At 43.4% G+C, this 24,342-nt stretch overlaps 1 protein-coding gene across 8 annotated transcripts in view; it reads left to right on the plus strand.

Annotated features, from left to right (window-relative positions):
* Auts2 (activator of transcription and developmental regulator AUTS2) overlaps window positions 1-24,342 on the plus strand; it is a 1,090,556-nt gene that overhangs the window by 452,701 nt on the left and 613,513 nt on the right. For all 8 annotated transcript variants that reach the window (XR_015633985.1, XR_015633986.1, XM_087578369.1 and 5 more), the window contains 1 exon segment: window positions 20,489-20,590. Coding sequence is in view for 6 of the 8 variants with exons in the window: in XM_087578369.1 (XP_087434495.1) it covers window positions 20,489-20,590 (102 nt within the window). In the remaining 2 variants the exon portion in view is untranslated.

Genomic DNA, 24,342 nt, shown 5'->3' on the forward strand with positions numbered 1-24,342 from the left:
TTCAAGTTGCTTCCCCTCCACCTTGGAATGTTGCCCGTCTTATTAGGAGTTCTTTAGTGAAACAAAATGCAGTGGTAGCTTAGAGAAATTATGGCTTTTTTCCAGCTGCCTGGGGGGAAGAAAGGGGCTTAGGAGTCTGTAAGCCTTCTCCCCTGGTTGCAGTTAGGAAAGCCAGTTGACAGTGTAATAGGCTTTTCAAAGTGGGTGCAATGGTTTGTGTGTTCTGTTTGATGTTGCAAATACCAAGCCCCTAGGGAGATTTGCAAAGAGGATATTCTCTTCTTCTTCTTCGAGAAAAAAAAAAAGATTAACCTGAAACGTGAACTGAAAAAAGCTCCCCCAGTTCCAAACAAGTTAAGGTGCAGCTAAGGAGCCCTCCTGTGCTCTGCTGCACAGACAGCGTCTGGCTTGCTGCCTGCTGCAGACAGGCAGCAGGCTGGGCAAATGATTTGTAATGATTTTGATTCATGAAAGGTGATTGGTAGTAAACGTAAGAGGATTAGAGGGTAGATTAGGGCTGTGTGTGCTTGTATATGTTCGCGTACCGACGACTTCCTCTGCAGGCATGTGCAGAAGCACATACTCGTGCCCTCTTATAATTCCGTGCATTTTCTGGAACCTTCATCTTGGCCCCTTTATTTACGTTCAGGGTTGGGTTACTGATCCATTAGGTGGGAGCTGTCACTTTGGAGATACTGTGCCAGTCCACTTAGACATTTTAAAGCATCTACTCTCTTCCAGCCCTATGTGGGCAATGCAGGGTATCAGGCTTAAAGGGGAAAAGGATGGCCAAAAGGAAGACTGAGAAGGGAAAGACACCAAATGTAAATAATGTGAGTTTGAGCTCTAGAATCCACAGGGTACAAGGAGAGGACAGCCACTTGAAAGTTTTTTTTTTTTTTTTTTTTTTTTACCTCTATCTGTGCGTTGTGGAATGAATGCACCTTTCCCCCCCCAATAGGAAATAAATGCGATAAAAGTAGATTTCTAAAAGAGACAAGAAAAACAGTCGATGCCATGCCGGAGGGAGAGGCACAAGCACATAAAACTAATTACCCACCTACAAGTTTCACATTATCCTGTGTTCTACAAGAGCTTACTGTTTTCTTGCATGTGCTCTAAAGTCAATTTATAATTGCGCTATCCAAGAATCAAAACCTGTCTTCATTTCGATTCGAATCAGTGGCCTGTCTTTTCTGAAGACTACACTGCTTACGTTTACTTAGACTGAGTGAAGCCCCTGATCGCTGCCAGAGCTGTGCTGCAGCTCTGTACAGCCCTTTGTCACGCCTTTCGCAGGTCTGGAGGATTCCGTTGCAGAGGATCATTCTGCCCTATGACTGTCTGTAAACCTTGACACACCCACTAATGATTCCTGAGAGTCTCCACTTCCGGCAAGTTCCAGAGCTCTGACTTCAAGAGCCAGCTTGCTTCTGTGCAAACTAGGAGATGAATACCTCTCTTAGAGAAGTTCAAATAAGCCAATGGCCCATGAGGATTGGTTGTAAACTTTGAACGGGACCATTAATACAAGTACAGTTTATTACAGAGCACCAAGGTATTTGCATTGGTTTTAATTATTATGTAAGGATTTGTATGGGATTGGAAGTGTGCTTTGGTTAGCTTTTTGCCATCCTTTGACCAGCTGCCTGACAGAACAACCTCAGGATGCCGTGGTGTAGTTTAGCTCATGCGTTCGGAGGGATCATTCCATTATAATGAAGAAATTGTAGTAGAGCTGCTTATATCACAGTGGACAGGGATGAAGAGAAAGGAGAGCAGTAGTATTCTCTGGACGTCTTCCCTTTTATACCCTCCTTTGTTCTCTTGGTGAGCCCAGACCATGGTTACCCCAGTCTCTTGAAACAACGCCGCAGAGACACACAGAAGCGCGCCTAAATCTCCCGGGTGACTCCAAATGCAGTCACATTGACCATGAAGATTAGCTTTCATAGAAATACCACTCCCTGCGTTGCATACCCTGTGCGCCAAGGAAAAGGAAGGTGAGTCCCTTCTTTGGCTTCCAGGGGGAAGAAATGGAACTGATTTCTTTCCTTCTACCAGAGTCCTCTGAATGAATGAGAAGAAAGTGTTGGAATTAACTTCAAAATGAAGTTTTTCTAAAGGTAGAATAATTGATGTTCAGTGTCATTTCCCTTGTGGTAAAATAGTTTCACCGAAGAAATCGTCAGGGAGAAAGGGGTTAATTTAGCTCACAGCTCATAGTTTTTGTCCTGAGGGGTGCGAGGAACCTGAAGTAATCTAGTCACATCACGTCCACAGTCAAGAGCAGAGCAATCTAAATGAAGAAATTCTTGCTTCACCCTTGCACTGCCCACGTCTCAAATGTCTGGTGTGGTGTCACTCACAGTGGTTGGGTCTCCCCATTTCAGTTAATGTAGGCAAGGTCATTTATTAGGTTTTTATCAAAACATCATTTTCATTAGGGCCAGGTTGGTCTCAGTATTGTGGTGTTGTCCCGCTTCTCCCTCTGAGCCCTGGGGTTACAGGCATGTGTCAGTGTACTTTGACCTCTAGCACATGATATAAGGGCCTCATATACATTCTTCTTTTCTTGACGGGCAGTGGTTTCCCCTTAAGATCCTGTATTACCTACTTTTGTGTTGCTGTGACCACGATTCCTGACAGTAGCACCTTAAAGGAGGAAGGTTTCATTTCAGTGCACGGTGCCAGGCATTTTAGTCTTTTGGAAGAGAGAAGGCATGGCGGCAGGCTGGTGTGAAAGTGGCCTTTCCTGTTGTGGTGGACCAAGAATCAGAGAATGACTAGAACTCAGGGCTGCCTATTGCCATCAATGTTTTCTTCCTAGTCAGAAACTTGTGCTACTTGATCACTGATTCCAGTTTCACAGCTCTCCACAACATCACCATCTGATGGGGAATATTCATCCAAACCCTGAGCCATATATAGAGTACTTTAGACACAACACCCCCCCCCACACACACACACACACACAAATGGCTCATTGGGTCTCTTCTACCCTTGTGGTTTGGTTGTGGAGTCACTAGAACATAATCGATGTGTTAGTGGCCATAGCTCTCTCTCGCGCTCGCGCGCTCTCCTTCTCTCTCTCTCTCTCCCTCTATCCCTCTCTCCCTCTCCTCCTCCCCCTCCCTCCCTCCCTCCTTCCCTCTCTCCATTGATTGGACAGACATTAACTGCCAATATCTAACTAGTCAGGATTGGGTCTCAGGAATCCTCTTCCCTTCAGGTTTTAGTTTTAATTGGTAAACCAATTTTTTGTAAAATCTTTTACAAATAACCACTTCAGCTTTGTCATGTGTGGGTTCCTCCTTAGGGCCTAGACTGCTCTGACCTTGGCGGATTTTGACCCATTTTATCCAGGAACCAATCTCTTGAGGAGCAGACTTCAACTCGGTTGAAAAGCCATTGGTTTGTCTGTAACAGCCATGCCACTATTTCTGCAGCGAGTGCCCTCTGCACACAGGGTCCAGTGCTCACACCTGAATGATTCTCTATCCCTCAGACCGCTCACCCCTGGATGAAGGGCAGTGTTCTAAAAAGTGCCATTCTGCATTGGGTGTCCAGGGCATACCAGTTCGCAGATTTCCCACTGTATTTGCTAAATGGAGGTCCTTTAAATAATGAGTAGAATCAGCATTCTGCCTTCTAAACATGTCACCACGTTTATCAGCCAGGTTTGAGCTGAAGGTACGCTCCCATTTAAAAAGGAAAAAAAAAAAAGTCTTTGTAATGATTAACAGGGGCCTAGTATAATTTAAGGTATTCTTTGGAGTTTATAAATATAGCCTCATAAAAAGGCAGAATATAAGGAAACTGTGACTTTAAGTCATTAGAAGCCCAATGGTTTGATAAAATAACAGGAAACAGACAATTTATTATGAGCAGTCTCAGTAGCTCTGGATTATCTATAAAACTTTTATGGCCTTTCCCAAGTGGCAAGAAGCCATAAAACTTGCCTGAATGAGGGACTTGTTAATTTACTTGTTAAAGCAAATTAAAAATTTATAAGTGCTTTTAGGTAAATGAGATCTCCTCTCATTGCTGCCCTTGCGGGGCCCTGGAGTCCTAAGAGGGGAGAGCGGCTATGCTCAGACACCACCGCAGAACAATAAAAGCTATTAAAGTGTACCAGTTTATTACAGCCAAGCTCTGCAGCTGTTGCCATGGCTAGCTGTGAGGTACCGGTGGTTGGCAGCCTGGGGTTGCTCTAGGGTTTCTGTCTTATTCAAAACAGAAAAGAAAAAAATTAGGAGGAGGGAGGGAATAGCTGGGGGGAAAAGGTTGTTTTTACCTTTAGTTTCCTTACAGTTGGTATTCACGTCTCCCTTCCCCCCCTTGACCTTATGAATCCACAGGTTGTAATCTGGTGGTGGTTTCAGATTTTCTTTTAACCGATTGTAGGTACCTGTCCATCCTTTCCTGGTGCTTTTGAACCCTGTGGCCCGTGGATGAAGGCCAGGTCTTTGGCTGGTTTATAACTTCATTAACCTTTATTGGACAACAAACCTCAATCTTACCCCCTCCCTGTTCTCTTTTCCGTTTCTCTTCCTCTTCCCTCTGTTACTCTCTTTTGCTCCCAGGATATAGCTTTGAAGTCCCGAAAAAAGGCACTGGGAGGCTGGCTTAGTCAATAAAGCGTTGTGGCTTGAATCAGGAGAGCAAGATTCTGCGTCTGATATCTGATAATACCTACTTGTCGTCCCAGTGCTTGAGGGACAGTGGGACCCTGAAACAGGCTGTCCAGCTCTATCTACTTCAGAGTCCCAGGCCAGCGAGAGACCAGGTCTCAGAAAAGAAGACAAAATTATGAGAAAGGTCACAGAGGCTGGCTGTGCTGAGGAAGTCTTCTTACTTAGCAATGCAAGAGCAACACAGAGGACAACAGGTAGAGCAGCAGAAGGGAGCATGTTTACATTTTCGTGAGGAGAGAGGATTTCGATTCGCCATACGTTTCTGTACCGTTTAAGAGAGCAGTAACTATCAAATCTAATGCAGTTGTGCCTGGCAGCTTCACCAAACCATGTACAGTGATACCTACACACTTGTGTCACATCTCAGTCCTGGGGAAGCAGAGACAGGAAGATCTCAGGCTCACTGACTAACCAGCTAAGCCTCCCGGGTGAGCTCCAGGTCCAGTCAGAGTCATTCTCTCAATATTGCAGGTGGATAGCCACTTAGGGACATCTCGGGTTAAGCTCTGGTCTCTTTGTGTGCACACAGGAAGTTTACAACCAACCTGTTCATATATGTAGGTCAGAAAAGCATACGTCTCAAGTCCTGTCTCTTCTTAGTGTAAGGATAACGGTTATTCATGAGCATACTTAATTTTCTAGAGCGAGCTAGAGAAGGCAGCTTTTGCAAACATTTTCATCCGGTAATATTTCCAGTTACCCTATAGAAACCTTTTCGTTAGCTTTCCAGAGACAAGTGACAAGACACCCCGTCCCCGTTAGGATTATCTTTCTGCTGACATAGCTTAAGATCACAGAAGGAAAATCTCAATAGAGTAATGGCTTTCACCAGGTTGATCCATAGGCATGGCATGATTATCTTGATTGTTAATTGATATAGGATGACCCAACTCACGGCACACAGCACCATCCCTTGTCAAGCGGTCCTGTTCTGTGTAAGAAAACTTGCTAGACATTACCCTTTGGGTCAGCGAGCCTGCAAACAGAAGTTCTGCTCAGTTCCTGCTATGAGTCCCTGTTTTCTTTTCTCTCACATATATGACAAGTGAATGTCATAAACCCCTTCCCCTCTGCCAGGTTATTTCTAGTTTTAGTATTTTTTTTTTGACACCAACAGATAGGAAAATAGAAGATAATAGAGTAGAATAGAATGCAATTGGACCAACCCTCCCCCCCATTCACCTTCTGAATTCTGCCACGTACAACCATTATATGTATTTTACTGAAGTTATATTTTAAAAAGCATGTTGCTGGCATTAAAGCATCACCAAGACAAATTGCAGGAATGTAAGTAAAAGTGGCAGATACATTCATAGTTTGGACTGTGTCCTAGACCTATAGAAGGCATTAGCCTTCAGAGGCCTCAGTGTAGAAAATTTTCCGAAAACCACTTCTTCACCTGCTTGGTCTTCAGTATTTCAGATAAATTGCTACAGAGGACCATCCTGGACCTCATATTATTTTTTAAATATATAATGTATGTATTTATGTGTGTGGGTCCGCACACGTACATGTGCGTGTACATGTTACATATGTGGGAACACATGCCCATGACTGGAGGCCATAGGTTGACATTGAGTGTCTCTCCGTTTTATGCTCTACCGTATGTACACAGTCTCTCTAGAGCTGGAATTCACTCTCTAGCCTACACTAAGCTGGCAGGGGAGATCCTGGAATCCTCTTGGCTCTGTCTCCATAGCAGTAATGGTATAGGCATGTGTCACCTCTCTTGGCTGTTTGTATGAGGCATGGGGATGTGCTATTGATTCCTCAATGCTCATGGAGCCCTGTCTTTACTAGCCGAGACATGTCCCCAGTTCATAAACATCTTACTGGCGTGAGTCATAACGCCGTTGGCATTTGAAGTGTCTCACTGTCACTGAGACTCTGGTATTATAAGAGGTGTAACTATTGCACACATGATTGGTGAGTGTTAGGGGTATATTCTAGACTGGATGTTAAATCCTTTATGGATGAAACTTGTCATTTAATTAACTCCTAGCTCTGGCCACAAAGTCTGTGGGCTTAAGAGAGCTTTGATGGCCATCCCATTCTTTTATTTAAAGAGGCTCAAACTAAGTTGTGTGTACAGAGGAAGAGGAGGGGTTTAAAAGTTTTAAAATAGCAAGCAGTAGCAATTGATATGGGTCAGAGGTCAATAGCTGAGGAGATCCGGGAAAAGGCTGTTCTAATAGGAAGATAATAGAGTGTGAAGTCAGGGGATGGCTATGATGAGGGTGAGGTAAGCCTTTGGGAGGAAGAAGCAGTGCCTCAGATCTGTCAGCCTTTAGAAGAGTTCCTGTGGAATTTTAGTGTATATGTGCACTCGTTAGTAATATTGATATATGTTGTATAATGATTTCTTAATTGCTAATTTTCCTGCGTTAATTGATGTTTTTCTATAAAACCAAATTCTTGAGCTCTTTACATTTATTGAATGCCATCTGGCTTATGAATTTTCATAAGAACTGCCAAAAAATAAATAAAATGTAAAAAAGAAAATCAGGCAGTAACCCACCCCCCCCCCCAGCCCCCTGCAAAATGGTAGAGGTTTCATCTCTAAGATGACTTTTTAACGTGGCCTCGGGGACTCTTTTTAGAGACTAGGAATTACATCTGTGTCTAGCTTGGGATGGAGCTCAGCTGCTAGAAGGCTCACACAGCCTTCATGAAGCCCTGCCTCCCATCCCTAGCACCACAGAAAGGAGGTCTGGTGCTGACTGCTAAGACGGGAGTATTTTGACTTTCAGCAATGCCCGAGTTATAAACTAAGTAAGAACCACAGACTTCATAAATGTTGAGTAAGCCATAAAATTGATTTCATTTGATTATACTTTTTCACAAAATTTCATTTTGTACCACCGTATTTCTTCAGATGACCTAAATTAATGAAAGTTTATTCTTGACTGCTGGCCCTCTCAACATGCACCTTCTCCACTGCATAAATGTCTTTTAAAGACCTCAGTGGGGGTTGGGGATTTAGCTCAGTGGTAGAGCGCTTGCCTAGTAAGCGCAAGGCCCTGGGTTCGATCCCCAGCTCCGAAAAAAAGAAAAGAAAAGAAAAAAAAAAAAAGACCTCACTGAGCATACATACTACCCTAGTACTTGAGATGCTGAGGCTGGAGCACTACCATGTCTTCCAGACCATCCTGCTCCTCACTCAGACCATTGTGTAAGGAAAAACAGAGAACAGAGTCTTCAGCGGTTAAGTCATTCTTTGAAGACCTTCTAGAGAATATTATTCCAGTTATTTTTATATGACCATAATTTATATATTAAGATCTTGCCTCAGCAAATCAGGTATTCATCCTTGAGGATCCAGAGACGTTATTACAACACAGCTAATTAAGATACAATTGCCAAATGCGGTGACACCTGGAATTGCAGTCCCATCAAGGATGAGGCCGAAGCATCTTGCTTTGATGTGCAGGCAAGAGTACACAGCAGGAGTCTTCTCGTTACGCACGCAGACCCAGGCGTACACATGCACACACTTCCACTGTATCCGTATGCAATTTCCTTTACTCCCGTACAAATCTGTAATTGTTTACCATCAATGTCTGGACAGCGAATAAAAATCCCTATGCAGTATTCGCACCACTGCGCGTAGTTGTAATGTGTCTGTGTTGCGTGTCCACTATGATGTTACACGTGCTGACAACACAGTGTTTTGAGAATGACTCAGAATCTAGTATAAAAATAGTCTTATACAAATACCAGGTATCAATTTGTTGAACCCCACTTAAGCCTAACATGGTGAAATACTGCATGGACAGGTAGGGAAGAAACACATAGCACGGAGAAACGGGTGTGGTCACCCAGGTCAATGATCCTTGTGTGTTCTATCATCAACTTCCCGCTCCATCGCTCATATTCCTTGTCTGTAAGGGAAACACCTGAAAAAAATTCTGTAGAGAATTTTTCAATGAAACTATGGGGTTAAAGGAAAGACTCAGCTGTTGTGTAGGGTGTAGCCCTCTTGCTGTGAATCAATTAGTTTCCCATATGCTGATGTCAGATGGTTTTCAGCTGCTTATAATCTGAGATTCAGGTCATCTCACACCCTCTTCTGGCCCTGGAAGTCATTGCATACACACACACACACACACACACGCACACACACACACAGACACACACACACAGACACATGCACACACACAGAGACACACACACAGACACACGCACAGACACACGCACAGACACATGCACACACACACACAGAGACACACACAGACACACGCACAGACACACGCACACACAGAGACCCACACACAGACACGCACACACACACAGAGACACACACACAGACACACACACACACAGAGACACACACAGACACACGCACACACACACACCCACTCTCAAATAAATAATAAGATTGAGTTATATGCAATTATTGAAAAAGCCATATTTCAGGATATCCAACATTTGTGAATGTTGGTCATCTTGTGTTAACCCTGTGGATGGGAGAATGTAGCATGTCCAGTTCTGTTTTGTTCTTGTCCTAGTTGGCTTCACATAATTCCAGTGGTAGACGTTACCATCTAGGCAATTTCTGGGCAATTCGAATCACAAGTTAGTTGAGCTGTTCAATGCGTGCACGTTTTCTGGTCACAGCTTGGTCAGGGGTTCCGTCGTACATCAAAGTTGGTTCTGGGTCTATTTTGTTTTGTGTTTGGGAGGAGGAATTCTCCACTGGAAAGTTGGTTTTGTTAACTTTCAAGCGTGTGTACATCAAAGCCACCATAAGAATAAATTCAAGCCTGATAGTGTACGCAGTTTCAGTACATATTGGCGAAATATCCTGCTGATTGCTGATTACAAACAGTTGTTAATTCTCTACTTCACTAAATTCAGAGTGGAGAAACTTTCCTTAATAAAGAACAGATTGAGGAGATCCAAGACCTCGCTGTGTGGGAATTAATGGCAGATGCATACACTGGTAGTTAAAATGTTTCATTAGATGTTAATGTCTTGCTGTGTTTTTAATTGTTCAGGAATTAGCCTCTAGAATATTAAAACCATCTGTTTGTTATCATGATGAAACAGAATGCTTAAATAGTTATTAATTTGTGTTTCTTCTCTCTCTTTTTGAGGAATGATGTGTAAAACTTTGATCCGTTTGGAGTATTGGGAATTTGGAATGGTGAAGAATTTTAAAGCATAGCCATGCTCTGAATCGCTGATCTGTCTTCTCTTATATAAACCCAGTGTGGGTGTTTTAGATCCCCTCCTGCTCTCCCCTTTTGTTTCTCCCCTCTGCCCTCTTCTTTCTCCAACTCTTTGTAGAGAGTTTAAAGTTTAGAAGCCAAATTGACTGTTCTTTCCATGATGCATTGAGAAAGCCCACTAGGCCGCTTGCTGTTTGAGTTCCGATAATGTCCAAGTCCACACTCACACACACTGATAATTTTATATCCAACATCATGACTGAGCCTCTGATGCTATGGCTGTATTGGTGGAACCCTTGCACAGAATTTATGTGACCCTGGGTTTTATCCTAAGCACAATATAATTAGGTATAATGATGCATGCTTGAAATTCTAGCACTTGGAAGGTAGAGGCCTGTGGATCTATGACATCATAGGCATTTCAGTTTCATTTTATGTGTATGGCGTGAATGATGTCATATGAGAAAAAAAAACCCATATGCATGCAATGCCTGCAAAGGCCAGAAGAGGGCAGAAGATCACCTGGCTCTGGCTGTCGGCTGCAGTTTGGGTGTTGGGAATTGAACCTGGGTCGGCCGAACCATCTTTCCAGCGTAGAGGTTAGATGGATAGCGTCCGGAAGGACAGAAAGCTGGGGTTTTTGTGGTTGTTGTTGTCTGTTTTGGTTTGGTTCATTTTCAATTTTTAAAGTTTAAAGATATCTGTTGTTTCCTACCATCCTGTGCAAGCTAAAAACGCTCACTGCTGGGTGGTGCAGATTCAGTTTATACTTTGCAGTTTTCATGCCATAGACTCTTCTTTCTGTGTCTGGATTCCTCTGGTTGAGAAGTGCACTTGATGTGCACAGGTTTCAGTGCATAGCACCCAATGCAGAACAGCCTCATTTTATTTTTATTTATTTTTAAAAACATTATTTATACATGTACGTGAGTACCCGAGTATACATGAGTACACTGTCGCTGTCCTCAGACACAGCAGAAGAGGGCGCCAAATCCCACCACAGGTGGTTGTGAGCCACCAGGGGGTTGCTGGGAATTGAACTCAGGACCGCTGGAAAAACAGTCTGTGCTTTTAACCGCCGAGCCATCTCTCCAGCCTTCAAAAATTTTTTATGAGGCAGATAAATTTCTTCCTGGTTTGATTGCATGAAGCCTTTGTGACATTTTTGGTAACACTGAGAAGAATCTTTGTTGCTTTCACTGCGTCAGGGACAGAGAACACGCTCTTCAGTTACCCTCCTTGCCCACTGGGTTAAGACCCAAATGTCTGTACATTCTGCCTGTCCCAGTTCACTTTGTCAACTTGGTGGAGCATAGAAGCATTTTCACTGCGGCCCCTTCTGGTCACCCATCCCCCTCGTATTTTACCTAGGTTATAACTGGGATGCACTTTTTAACTGTGTCTTCGGAAACATCACTGCTACATGGCTGTGTCCTTAGATACAGTACCCTGACTTCATGATGTGGGTCCTTCCGTTTGCAGGCTGGTAAGATAGATCGTGTTGAAGCCCATGTACGGTTTGAGGCTCATCCTGATCACTGTGGCAAAGACTCCACCTTACCCTAGAGTAAATTGAGGTAGTGACTTGTTCGTGAGAATGCATCCCAACCCGGAGGAATGTGTGTACGAGAAGTCACGTAAACTGTATCTGCAATATGACAAGACACCCCCCCCCTTCTCTCCATCTGGCTTTAATAGTTCTCCTGAGGAAGACCACATTGTCCTTTTATAGCCAACCAGGTTACTTTTGTAAATACTGCTACTCACACTGAGTAATTGGTAATTAGTATTAGTCTTAGTATTTGATCTTTTTCTCTGTGGTAGACATTGTCTTAGGCACTTACAGATGACCTTGAACTTGCAAGGATTCTCTGCAGCTTGTGACCCCTTCTGCCTCCAGCTAGCAAATAGTGGATTAGGAGAATGCACCTCCGTGCCTAGTTTGATATATGCAGTCCTGGAGTTGGAACACGGGGCTTCCCGATCCTGTCAAGACTCTAATCACCAAGATACATTCTCAGCCCGATAAACAGAATTTTTTTCTGTGTTAATTTTTCAACATGCGGAGGATTGAATGAAGCCTCACATAGGAGCGTTGTCGTACATGTTTTTGCAGGGTTCTACCATTCTAAGACTTGCCTGGAGAAAACTTCCAGCTGGATTGGTTTATTGCAAAACAAGAAAGAAAAAAAAAGTTTAAAACCTGTTAGTAAAGTAAAGAGGATTCCTAAATGCTTCACATCGTCGAAGTCGTTGGAGTGGCACTCTTGTCAGTAAGCGCATGTAACACTCAGAGAACCATTAACTTCTGTTAGTGGTTTTTGACCTTTTACGGAACAAGTACTTTTTAAAACCTTAAATGCCAGAACGATGATTTCCCTTAAACGCACGGTGATTATCAACTACTTTCCTGTTTATTTTTACTACACCTGACTCTTGGAAAGGACTTAAATTACATGTGATCGCTGTTTTCCAGAACAAAATGTGTCATGGTATGTTCTGAAGGATGAGTTTCTGTGGGCCGAGTGAGAGTGTGCATTACTCTTTACCTGCCAGTCAGCTTATTGACACGTCCGAGAAAAACAGCCTTGCACGACCCTTAACCCCCACCACAGACATTATCAACCGTGCATTGGGGTCACCTCTGGGCTCACCTCTGCATGAATTGAGTGCATGCGGCAAAGTAGGCAGATGGCTGATGCCAAATAAGGTTGGAGGATGCAGGTTGACCTGAGAAGCACACTGTCTGCTGAAGCATCCTCAGATATGGGACAGAGCTGCAGGAGAGAAGAGTCACTGGCTATGGTCAGCTCTTCCTTCAGGGACAGGGATGGGACTCAGTGCTGTTGACTTGTGAAGCTCAGGGTTTCGTCCACAGCCCCTGATAACCTGGGTTTTGGTGGTGCATTCCTAAATAATCCGCATTCGGGAGGTAACGGCCGGAGGAGGAGAAGTTCAAGGTTAAAGTTGGGTATGTAGTAAGTTGACAGCAGCCTGGCCTATGTGAGATTCTGCCTCAAATCACAAGACCAAAAAAACAAGCAGGGAACAGTGGAATTCTAACTAAAACCTGTTCATTGGTGTCCTTCGGAGTAGTCATTCACGTAGAGTGGGAGGAGAGGGCAGATTGTATTTGGCATTAGATTAGCTCATTTTCACTTTTAACAGGTTAGGTAGAGTGGTGGAGGAAATGTCTTTGTCACAGCGTTGAGGAACTTGACAGAACCAATCTTAAGACAGTAAAGGGACATTGACGTAGGTCAAAGAGGGAGAGAAAGGGGACACATACTATAATCTTTCAGGTGAGGGAGAAGAGGGAAGAAGAGGAGGAGAAGGAGTAGGAGGAGGAGGGAAGGAAGGAAGGAAGGAAAGAAGGAAGGAAGGAAGGACGGACAGACAGACGGAAGGACGGAAGGAAGCAACAAGAGAAGAAAGAAAAAAGAAAAACAAGTCCTGTTAGGTTGGCGTCTTTGTTTGGTTTTTTGGAGGGATGAAACCAGGCTGTTCCTATCCTAAAGGGAAGGATTGCTTTCACCTGCCATGGATGCTATAACAAATGGCACAGTCTGTATCTCACAGAGCTCTGGAGGCTCATAATCCAAGTTTGAAGCTGATGATACATCTCAGTAGTGAACAGCTTGGCTGGTCTGTACAAGAGTTTAAATACAATCCATCCTCTGAGATCCAAAATTTACACACAAAAGAAAAGGCCAATGCCAGGGTTTGTGCCGGTTGGCTGTCCGGTGGGCCTCTGTGCTTGTCTTGTAGGTGACTGCCTTAAGCCTGTGTCAGGTGGCCTTTTCTTCTATGTTTAGAGATCCTGCCATGTCTCTTGATACTGCTTTAATGTTTTTTAGCATTTGAAATGTAAATAGATAAAATAACCAATAAAAAATTTTAAAAAGAATATTACGTGCTTGTTATAGTCTATTTTCTCCCATCCTAAAAAGAGTTCCATAAACTACATTAATAATCAGTTGTTATCGTTTACTAGGTTCTGTGGGGCAGGAGGTGTCAGAGCCCAGGGCAGAGCATCTGGTAGAGGGCCCAGTGTTGTGTCTTAAAATATGGAAGCAAACCAGGTGGAGAAGGAAGGGTTAGATGGGTTGAACTTACAGCACACCCAATCCAGCACTAACCATATCTGTCAGGGTATGTGTGACATCATTTCATCCGTGAAGATCCCTTGTTTCCTACCTCTATTAGCTATTTCCCCATATTATGACAAAAAGGCAGCTTAGAGAGAAAAAGGGTTCATTTTAGATTACAGACAGGAGAGAGGCACAGACAGGATCCATAGTGATGGAGAAGCCATGGCTACAGGAACAGGAAGCAAAGAGATCAGAGGAGGCAGCGAGAGAGAAAAGGAAGCGAAGAGATGTTATAGCCCCTCAAAGGCAGACTTTAGAGATACCCTTATTCCCTCTTGGTTCTTCCTCCTAATGGGTCCATTATTTCCTCAAGCCAGAGAGTGATCAAGTGTTCACAGTGGAGAGATTATGAGTAACGGTTGTCATTCAAACCATAACATCACCTTTCAAAACTATTGATCAGGCGATTAAATTCTCAACAAGTGAATTTTTGAGAACATGCTGATTCCCCGTGGCGCTACCCCAGTGGCCTTCTCTCAATTTTATCATTCCGATTAGTACATCCTTCCTCTGAAGTACCAAGGCTTGGGTCTTCAATTTATGTATTTTGGGGAGATAGACATCTATAACAAAGTATTCTAGGAGTGTTCTAGAAGCTGCATTTTGGCATACTTAAATGTCTTCAATATTTAAGAAATAATTGATCACAGATCTTGGGACGTGAATTGGACTCTTTCTCCTCTGAGATAACACAGCTTTCCCTTCAGTCGTCCTTCACAGATGATAAGTTGACTACAAATGTCACTTAAAAAGATAGCTATGGAGAGCAGAGAAGCCCTCACTGTAACGAGGTTTTTATTTCTGATCTGATGTGAAATGAACTCAGTCCAAAACTATGGCAAGTTGGGAAGAAACTTGGTGTTAGTGTTCATATCATATAATTTTTGATAGTTGTCAACCCAAGTCTTTTATATCATAACAAATTCTATATACTCTTGATCTTTCAATTGAAGTTGATATGGGGCTGGAGAGATGCCTCGGGGGTTAAGAGTGCTTGCTACGCTTCTCAGAGGACTGAATTTGAGTGCCAAGGACCCATATCAGGTGGTCCACGGCTCCAACTTTGGAGGATCTGATATTCTCTTCTAGCGTCCATGGATACCCACATGCCCATGTTCTGACAGGCAAGCAGAAATACACACATACACATAATAGCAAAAGAAAATCTTTTAAAAAAAGGATAGACAATGAGTGTGAATTCTAGACACTTGATGGTTTATCCATTGTGGTGCACATCTTTAATCCTAACCCTTGCGATGTTTAGGCAGGAGGATCTGGAGTTCCGGGTCTTCCTTGGTTACATCGTGAGTTTGAGACCCTGTCTCAGAACACACACACACACACACACACACACACACACACACACACACACTGTAGCTCAATTCTGAAATCTGAAGATGATAGTGAATGGTATAACCTCAACAATTAATTATTTCATGTATGTAATTATTTCATGTATGTAATTATTTCATGTATGTAATTATTTCATGTATATAATTATTTCATGTATGTAATTATTTCATGTATATAATTCATATGGCACTTCCATAATATTGTAGCATCGTCATTCTTAATCACCACAAGTAACTTTGGCAATATTTTAGTCTTTGCTCAGATCTAGTGCAGAGTGAGCTTGCTCCATGGCGACTGACTGAGGTGCCTTGCCTATCTTTTGAGCTCAGTTCTTCCCACCTCTGTTTATTTTGAGTGCAGTTGTGTGAAGAAAAATGTCGGATTAGAACCTCTAAGATGTGGAGAGTCTGCGGTATTACAAGTCCAGACCCAAATCACCTCAGGCCGTCTGTAGCCTCCTTAGTAGCCATTTGCTGCTGTGCTTTTCATCTGTGTCCTCTCTGACACATTCGTGAGCATTAGGTAAATCCCTTGGAATGTAGAAACAAGTCTCTAGTTTCTGTCAGTCGAGACTAAGAACCCATTCAGATGACATTGGAGGCCTATGGCTGAGAGGACTAGTCTGAAGTTTCTACCCATGTGTTTGAAAGGCGTTTTGAGTTACGACCTCTTTTGTTCCGTTACAATGAAGTGTTCATCAAACTGTCACCATGTCAGAACATGGAATTTGTGGGAACTTAAATCTGTGTCCGCAGTCTGTGGTCACTCATGTTTGGCTCTAGAATGAATTATGCCTTATCCTCTTTGAGATGAAAGCTGTTTCAGAATCATACTTGCTATGGAAGCTGTGTACTTTCTGCCCCGTGCTTCTCCGATCCCTGATATGTGGTGGAACTCTTTACTTCCCTGCTTGTAAGGGGTTGGAATCAGTCAGTGAGCTGTGATCGCCTAATTCCTTCCTGTTTATGCTCATAACTGTACAGTGAGGTTGATCTTGGCTCATTTCCCTCTTCTTATTTTATTTACCTGCTACCTTGTCTATACTGGAACTCCATTGAACTGCTTCAAATGTTGACTCATGTATGTGTTGGACAAGCAGAAGCAGTTCTGTAATTTCCAGTTTCTAAGAGAATAGCAGTGTCTGAATCATTAACCTTAAATGTTTGTAGGCACGTTGTTGTAGGATAGTTTTAATCAGAATCTGGTATTTCTACCCCACCTTTGATTATTCAGTTCTCAGGTAAAGGACACACATGAGCTTTCTATGTATAATCCAGCGCTGTGCATATATTTATCCTCTAGGCGCTTAGACTCTGCTTTGCATCAGTAACCCTGAGTTATTAATTACTATGTTTGATCTGGCTATTCTTAACTCCAGTGGGCCAGCCCACTGTGGGCCATGCTTTTCTGATTCAAAGCTAATGTCATCTTTCTTCTCACTCTATCTTTTTTTTTTCTGTCATGTCTCTCCTCCAAACCCAAGCCCAGGAACCCTAAATCCTGCCTAGGTCTTTTCTGCCGAGATATAGGCTACCAGTCAGGGATAACTGTTGGGGGGGACAAAGCCATATGTCACCTGAGTCTCCCTGTGGTCTCTGGGAGCAACCGGTGTTTGACATTGCAAAAGACCAAACTTCAACAGCACATCACCAAAATAGTATCTAGAGTTTCCTTCTCTTTGCTCCCTCCCCCCTTCCTTTCTCACTGAACCCAGAACCTGCTGATTTGGCAAGAGCAGCTTGAGAAGGTCCTAGTGATCCTCCTGTCTCTGTTTCCCCAGCCCGGTAATCAGAAGAGCATGTGTCCATGCCTGGCCTTCTACTTAAGCTCTTGGATCCCATACTTACATCTCCATGTATGCCTGGCAAGACCTTTGCCAACTGAGCCATTACACCAGCCCTCTCTCATTCTCCTTTTTATTCCTTCCATGAATGAAATAGATGTTACCTATATTCATGGTGGGGCTTCCCACCCCTTTTAACCCAGTCTAGAAACCCCCTCCCAGGCACGCCCAGGAGATTGTTTCTCCGTAGTTTTAAATCGCATCAAGTTGACAATCAGGATTAACCAGGCAAGCCACTCAGAGCAGCTGACACTCTCCCGAGTTCACAGTTTCCCAATAGCAGAGAACATATTTTCCACAGTGAAATCTAATGGAAAGAAAACTTGGCGTCGTATGTTTTATGAAAGATAATTCTGTTGATGGAATTACTACCACCCATGCTAGACACCCACTCCCTCTTTCGGTTCAGTTTGCCCTAACCCAGTTGCCTACAGTGAAATCGGAGAATGCATTGCGGAACCCTTCATGTAAACACGATCATAAACATGTAGAGCTTGCTGGTCAGAGTTCTCACTGCCTGTGTTAACAGCAAAAGCTTTCCTATACTGGCCACCGCAGATGTTGGGACAAATCAATGCAAGCACATTGATTTTTCTCAGGTCTTTAAATGTTTAAGCTGGCACCTGGCCTTGGTGGTGTCTCCTGCTTGTAGGTAATAGCTGGGAATTCCAGGCGAAGGATTACAACTTCTCAGCTACTTAGGCTGCCCCCACCCCCGAAATGATCCATTGGTTGTGCCCGAAAATACCAGCTTCAAAATATATTCGTGGGATTAGGTACGAGCACGTCTTCACTGAAATCTCCCGGTTTAGCTTCAGCACTTAGGGTAGTCACTCCGTGCCTTTGAAATATTGAGCCGACTGACAGCTTAAAATCCTTAGTTCCCTTTAAACTTGAGCCGGGCTTTGGAGGAAGAAAGGGGTAGCCCAGGAGGGGCGGATTTTCTGTACAGTTCTCCAAACAGAATTCACTTAAGTGTGTTTGCTGTCAAGGCCTTGGGAATGCAAGCGGAATGATTCCTTGCTTTCCCTTTTGGGTTCTGCCCTCAGCCCAGATAACATTTAGTCAGATAATTGACACCGGAGCCTTTGAAGTGTGTTGTGGGCCTTGTTGTAAAGCCATTCCCCTCTCATGAACAAGCATGGAAAAGGGCCTACTTGCAATGCCCAGGTTCTGGTAAGCTAGTTGTATATTAGAATTATTCCTTGATTTTTATTTTAATTTTGATTACACCTGCTTGTTTGTGAGTATGTGTGGATGGACATGCTGGTTAGAGTACAGCTTGCAGGCATCTGTGAGTTGGCCAGCCATCTCCCTAGACTTACTAAAATACAGAGGGAAAGGTAAGACTTGTGTGTTTTATGTGCACATCAAACTGGGCACTGAGTATCAAACCAGCTAGCAATCTGGAATAGAGTCATGAGTTTGGGTCCTAGGTTTTGGCCTAACTCTGAGTTCATCTTTTCTTGTTTCTCATCCCTGACTGGAAATGGTTATGCCTGTTCACGATGAGAATCTAGTTAATTGATGCATCTTGTCTTGTTTTTGAGACAGGGCCTCATGTATGCCAGGCTGCCCTTGACCTCGCTGTGTAGCAAGAATGACCTTGAACTACCATAAGCCCTGCCTACACTTCCTGGCACTGGGGTTACAGGGACGGGCGTTGCCGTGCGGGGTTTCTGAAGTGCAAAGGATCAAACCCAGGCTTTTGTGCAATTATTCTATGATCGAACAATATTGCCAGTGCTTAATAAGTTGCTGCTCATGAAGCAGAGCATGTGTTCTCTGTGCAGGTTTGACTGTCGCCACACTGCTTCTTTCTTGCACTCGAAAATTATAGTGGGTGAGAGGAGTTAGTCCGAGCCTGAAGACCTGGGTTTCATTACTAGGACCTGCAGGGTTGATCTCGGAGAGAACTGACTCGGGAGGTATTTCCTGGCCTAAATCCATTGAGTCCAGTGTACCTCTCCCTACTGTGCATGTACACAGATAAGTAAATGTAGTAAGTGTTTTTAATGTATTATAATTAATAGTCCTGGAAAGGAAGCTCATTTGATAAGATCTCACATTCAAGGTGCAGTATCATAGCACACCTGACCTAGTGTGCTACCTCCCAGACCTCAAATCCTTGCTTTCTAAAAAGGAAGAAGACGGCCATTTGAGAAGACCCGATTCTGACTATAAGACACTGATAAGAAAACGGTCCCAGTGCTCCCCATGTGCATTATGTCAGAATTAGTACGTTTCACATTAATGTAGGAGAAAACTCAGACCATAAATGGCTTGGGCGGATAGAAAGTAAAATGAGCCCTATGTTTTGAGCTCTGTCCCAGAAGACTTCCTGGAAAGGGGGCTTTAGAGGAAAGTAATAAAAAGAAATGGCTTTATTGAGATGTTGGAAGAAAGAATGCTCAGTTTGGGGGTTGGTTGACACTGCCTGTGCAGATGGGATGAATCCAAGCAAGGGCTGAAGGCCGGTTCGTCCGTCATGCTACATGGATTACTTGAAAGAAAGTATGCACAAAACCTCCGTGTTCGATCCCAGCACTGCATAGCCCTGGTGTCACGATGCTTGATGCTTGTTATTCACGCAGTCACGAGAAGATTGCCATGCTTAGATACATAATGTGTTCTGGGTCATTCCGCCACGTGGAACCCTGTGTCAAAGACAAAGATAAATAGGTGAGATGTTAAAGAAGGGGAGTAGAGACAGAATGACTGGAAATTTAAATTGCCTTCTGTTACCTGGTGAAAGTTTGGCTTTTCTGGGCTGCCTGATACTCTGTGTAACGAACACGAGTTTGGAGAGGTTCTGAAGAGTCTGTAACTGTTCTTGTAGAGGACCCAAGTTTTGTTCTCAGCGCTCACATGGGGGAGCTCAGAGCAGCCACCTGCAAGTCCATGGACTGCAGAGGATCCAGTGCCTCTTCTGGCCTCCACAGACTTGCACACATGTGTGAGTGTACACACATAGACATACATACACACTGTCAGATATACGCACTCACATATGCATACACACGTGCAAATAACATACATACATATACACACATACATACCACAGAAACATGCATCCACTCGTAGACTCACTCACACACATACACACATACATACATAAACACACGTGCATACACACAGAGAATTTTTTATAAGTTTCAATGAAATAGGATGTTAGGTTGGCAGTGCCCCGGGCTCAAAGCTTATGAGCCCAGGAACGTGTGTGTGAGCATCCCTCTGACTTTGTCCTGTTTTGCTTTTCTCTGTTACCTTCAGCTCAAGCCAGGACAGAACAGCTGCAGGGACAGCGACAGTGAAAGCGCTAGTGGAGAATCCAAGGGTTTCCAGAGGAGCAGCTCTCGGGAGAGGCTCAGCGATGTAAGTTTAAAATGCACCAGACAACTCCTGGACTGCTACGAAGCCCTCGTGGTGTAAGGCTCGTGCCGTCCCTTCAGGCGGCTCACGGCAGTCGCCGTGTTAGGCATGCTTCCTTGGTATACGTGTTTGTGTGTCTTTCTGTCACCCCAAAATGTAGAATGACCTAAAATGTATTTTAACAACTTATGGGGTTTCGGTGATGGAGAAGTGGATAACCTTGTAAAAGCCGGAAACTAGAATTCAGATTCCCAGGACCCAGGTGGGCTTATGATCCTACCCGTAACCTCAGGGCTTACAAGTTACAGATAATAAATCCCTGGGAAAAGCTGTCTCAGAGCCACAAAGGCCAACTCAGGGGTCAGTGAAAAACTTTGCTTCAAAGAATAGAGATTGGGAATTGGAGAGATGAGTTAGTGGTTAAGAGCGCTGACCGCTTTACCATAGGACCTGTGTTTGACTCCTAGCAAACCCACAGTACAGCTCACATTATCATCTGAGACTACAGTTCCAGGGCACTCTTGTTTCCATCGGAGGGAGGGAGGGAGGGAAAGAGAGAGGGAGGGAGAGAGGGAGGGAGGGAGGGAGATAGATAGATAGATAGATAGATAGATAGACAGACAGACAGACACACACACACACACACAGACACACAGACACACACTGTGTGTGTCTGTGTGTCTGTGTGTGTCTATGTGTATCTATCTATATATGAATCATAAAATAAAAATAAATGAATAAGCAAGCAATTGAGGAAGATACCTAGTATCAGCATCGGCTTCCACATCTACACTCCTATGGATTCCAGCACTTGGGAATGTGCACAGGTACATTCATACAGCTTTCCTACATAAACTGTATAAACGTGGGGAAACCGTATACTGGATGTGGGAGTATTTCTTCCCTTAGAAACAGGAGATGGGCCCGCGAGATGGTTCAGTAGTAAGAGCACTTGCTTTGAAGACATGAGTTTGCTTCCCAGAGCCAACAAGGTAGAGGAAAAGCCAGCTCTTGAAATGTATGTACTACTATGTCAAGCTCACTCGTCCGGACTAAATAAATACATGAAATAAAGAAAACCAATAGAACTGGTAATGTTTTTATCTGAACACCTGCAAGGTCGCATCATGGTGCTGTGCTGAGGCCCTTAGTAAGTTACATCTTGGAATCTGGGAACAGTCCACCTCTGCTGGTTTTCTTCTGTTAACACGGACGTCTGTCTAGTCAGGTACTTGGCAAGAAAGGGAGTTACTAATAAAATTCCTAACAGATTTCTAATTTGGAAACCTTGTCACTAAGACCTGGATGTATCTGTTCTCCTGTAGACCTTACGTACCTGCAGTCCAGATTTCTGGCCCCGTCCCCCAATACACCATGTTACCAAGGAAACCCTTTTTGGGTTCACAGTTTTCTAAATAAAGGAAGTTATCCAGGAATCAAAAGACATCTCAAGGACAGTCTTATTAGATACGTAGAGAAAAACAACACAGGAGGCAAGATGTAAATTTCTGCAGATGCAGGCCTATACCCTAACGGTCCAGGTTCACTCACCTGGCCTCAGTTAAGCCAATTAAAAGGAGCCAAATTAATCATGAAAATCATAATAAGATTTATTCATTGTGGCCACATTGCAGAGGGCTAAAGGGATCCAGCAATACCTCCAAGTCATTGTAGGTATGGTTGAGATAGAAGGAAAGGAATATGGATTAATTAAGCAGTCTAGCCAGGTATAGTCTCCCATGTGCTCCAGGTCTCCCCTGCAAGGTCACTTGTCAATGTCTTGTCAAGCAAGCAAGTTCCTCTAGCTGGCCTGCAGGCTGTATAGGCTTTTCTAATCCCAGAAGTGAGAATCTAGTCTCTTGGGGTCCATTCTTTCAATAGTCTGATGGCCGAAGAGGGGAACACACGTGTCTCATTAGGATATATTGATTCCGGCCAGATGGACCTTTATGCTGCCAGGAGGAGGGGAAGGGAGGAGAAGACAGAGAGTCATATGGTTCGTAAGTAGTCACATGGGTAAAGGAGAGAGGGGCATCAAAGAAAGTAAGAGGCCCAGGTTCCCAGGGAAAGTGCACTCAGCCTTTGGTCAGTTCCCCAAACTTCTGGGAAAGGAAAGGAGCTATCTTGTTAATAGGATAATAGCCCCCGCCATCTCCTTCTGGGAAGCTTGGATATTCAGGGCTTGAGATAAAACTTAGAACAAAGTGCAGACGACTTCACCTTTCCACATGGGAATCGAGGGTCTCAGGGATGCCAAAGCTCGTGTTCACCTTTAGAAGGGGATGGGGTATAGGTTCACTGTGTCTCCATTCTCAGGCAGTACAAAGCCAGAGAGCTATGGTTAGTATTGAATGTAGAAACGGTCCTTTACCAGGTCGAGGTCTCCTCTCCTCATCACCCTAAGTCAGCAGTCGCTGTCATTAACAAGGCCTTAGAGGGTTGCAGAGAAAATACTGTTGATTTCTGTTCTAGGAAATATGGAAAATTATATTTTGAGCATTAAATGTTATAAGCAGGGACTAGTGCATGTATATAGTTTTAATTATATGTTTTATGAAAGTACTCGTGCATATACCAGGTTCCACATGACATGGCCTGAATGTGGATAGAAGGATAGCTTGGTGGAATCGGTTCTGTCCTTTTACCGTTTGGGTCTTGATGTCCTTAGATGTGGTAAGAAGCACCTTTTTTGACCCTTGAGCCATCTCAGCAGCTCGTGTGTGTGTGTGTGTGTGTGTGTGTGTGTGTGTATGTGCGTGTGTGTGTGTGTGCGTGTGTGTGTGTGTGTGTGTGTATGTATGTATGTATGTATGTATGTATGTATATGATTTGAAGTACTTATATGACATGGTTTTATACTTCATAGTGTTTTTACTAAGAAATATGAACTAAAACAAGGACTGCAGAAAACTGCATCAAACCAAATGACAATGCTATATTCCATATAATACTTTATCATCCTGACTCCTTCCCTATGATACTACATTACATCACATCTTTCCATTTGATGTTACTGCACGACCCTTTCACATTTCCAAAAGCAATGCTTCGTTATTCTGGCTGTCTTGGTCAATGTTCTGTTGCAGTTAAAAGAAACAATGACCAAGACAATACTTATAAAAGAAGCATTTAATTAAGGTCTTCCTTCTGGATTTAGAGGGACAGTTATCATGGGGCCAGGCCGAGATGGCATTGAGAAAGGAGCTGAGATCTATGTCCTTATCCACAAGAAAAGTAACTGAATGACAGAAAGGCACTGGGCCTGCTGTGTACCACTGAAACCTCAAATCCCACCCCTAGAGACACATTTCCTCCCATAAGGCCAATACCTCCTAATCCTTGTAATCCTTTCAAAGAATTCTACTTCCGAGTGAGTAAGCATGCAAATTTATGATCCTGTGGGCGCCCTTCTTACTCTGACCCACTTCATCAAATTGCTCTGATTCCATATGGTGAATATGCTGACCCATTTTGTATGAGAATGTATTACTCTACCCTCGTCCATGTAATTATATATGTCACCCTGACAATTTTCAATATAGTTTTACCTTGATATTTGATATGACTATTTGATGTTCCGTTTCCCCGTGTCAAACAAAGGAGACAGCACCAAGACACAACTTTTTTGTTAGACTTCCAAGGAAAATTTGTTGTTTGGTGTGTAGAACTTTGAATTTTTAGAAGAATTAATGGGATTAAGCAATGCTATTATTTTTACAGTATTTCTTAATATGTTATCTAATAAAGGGTATTTA

This window comes from Rattus norvegicus, chromosome 12 (assembly GCF_021556685.1).
Source record: "Rattus norvegicus strain SHRSP/BbbUtx chromosome 12, alternate assembly SHRSP_T2T, whole genome shotgun sequence".
Taxonomy (NCBI): Eukaryota; Metazoa; Chordata; class Mammalia; order Rodentia; family Muridae; genus Rattus; species Rattus norvegicus.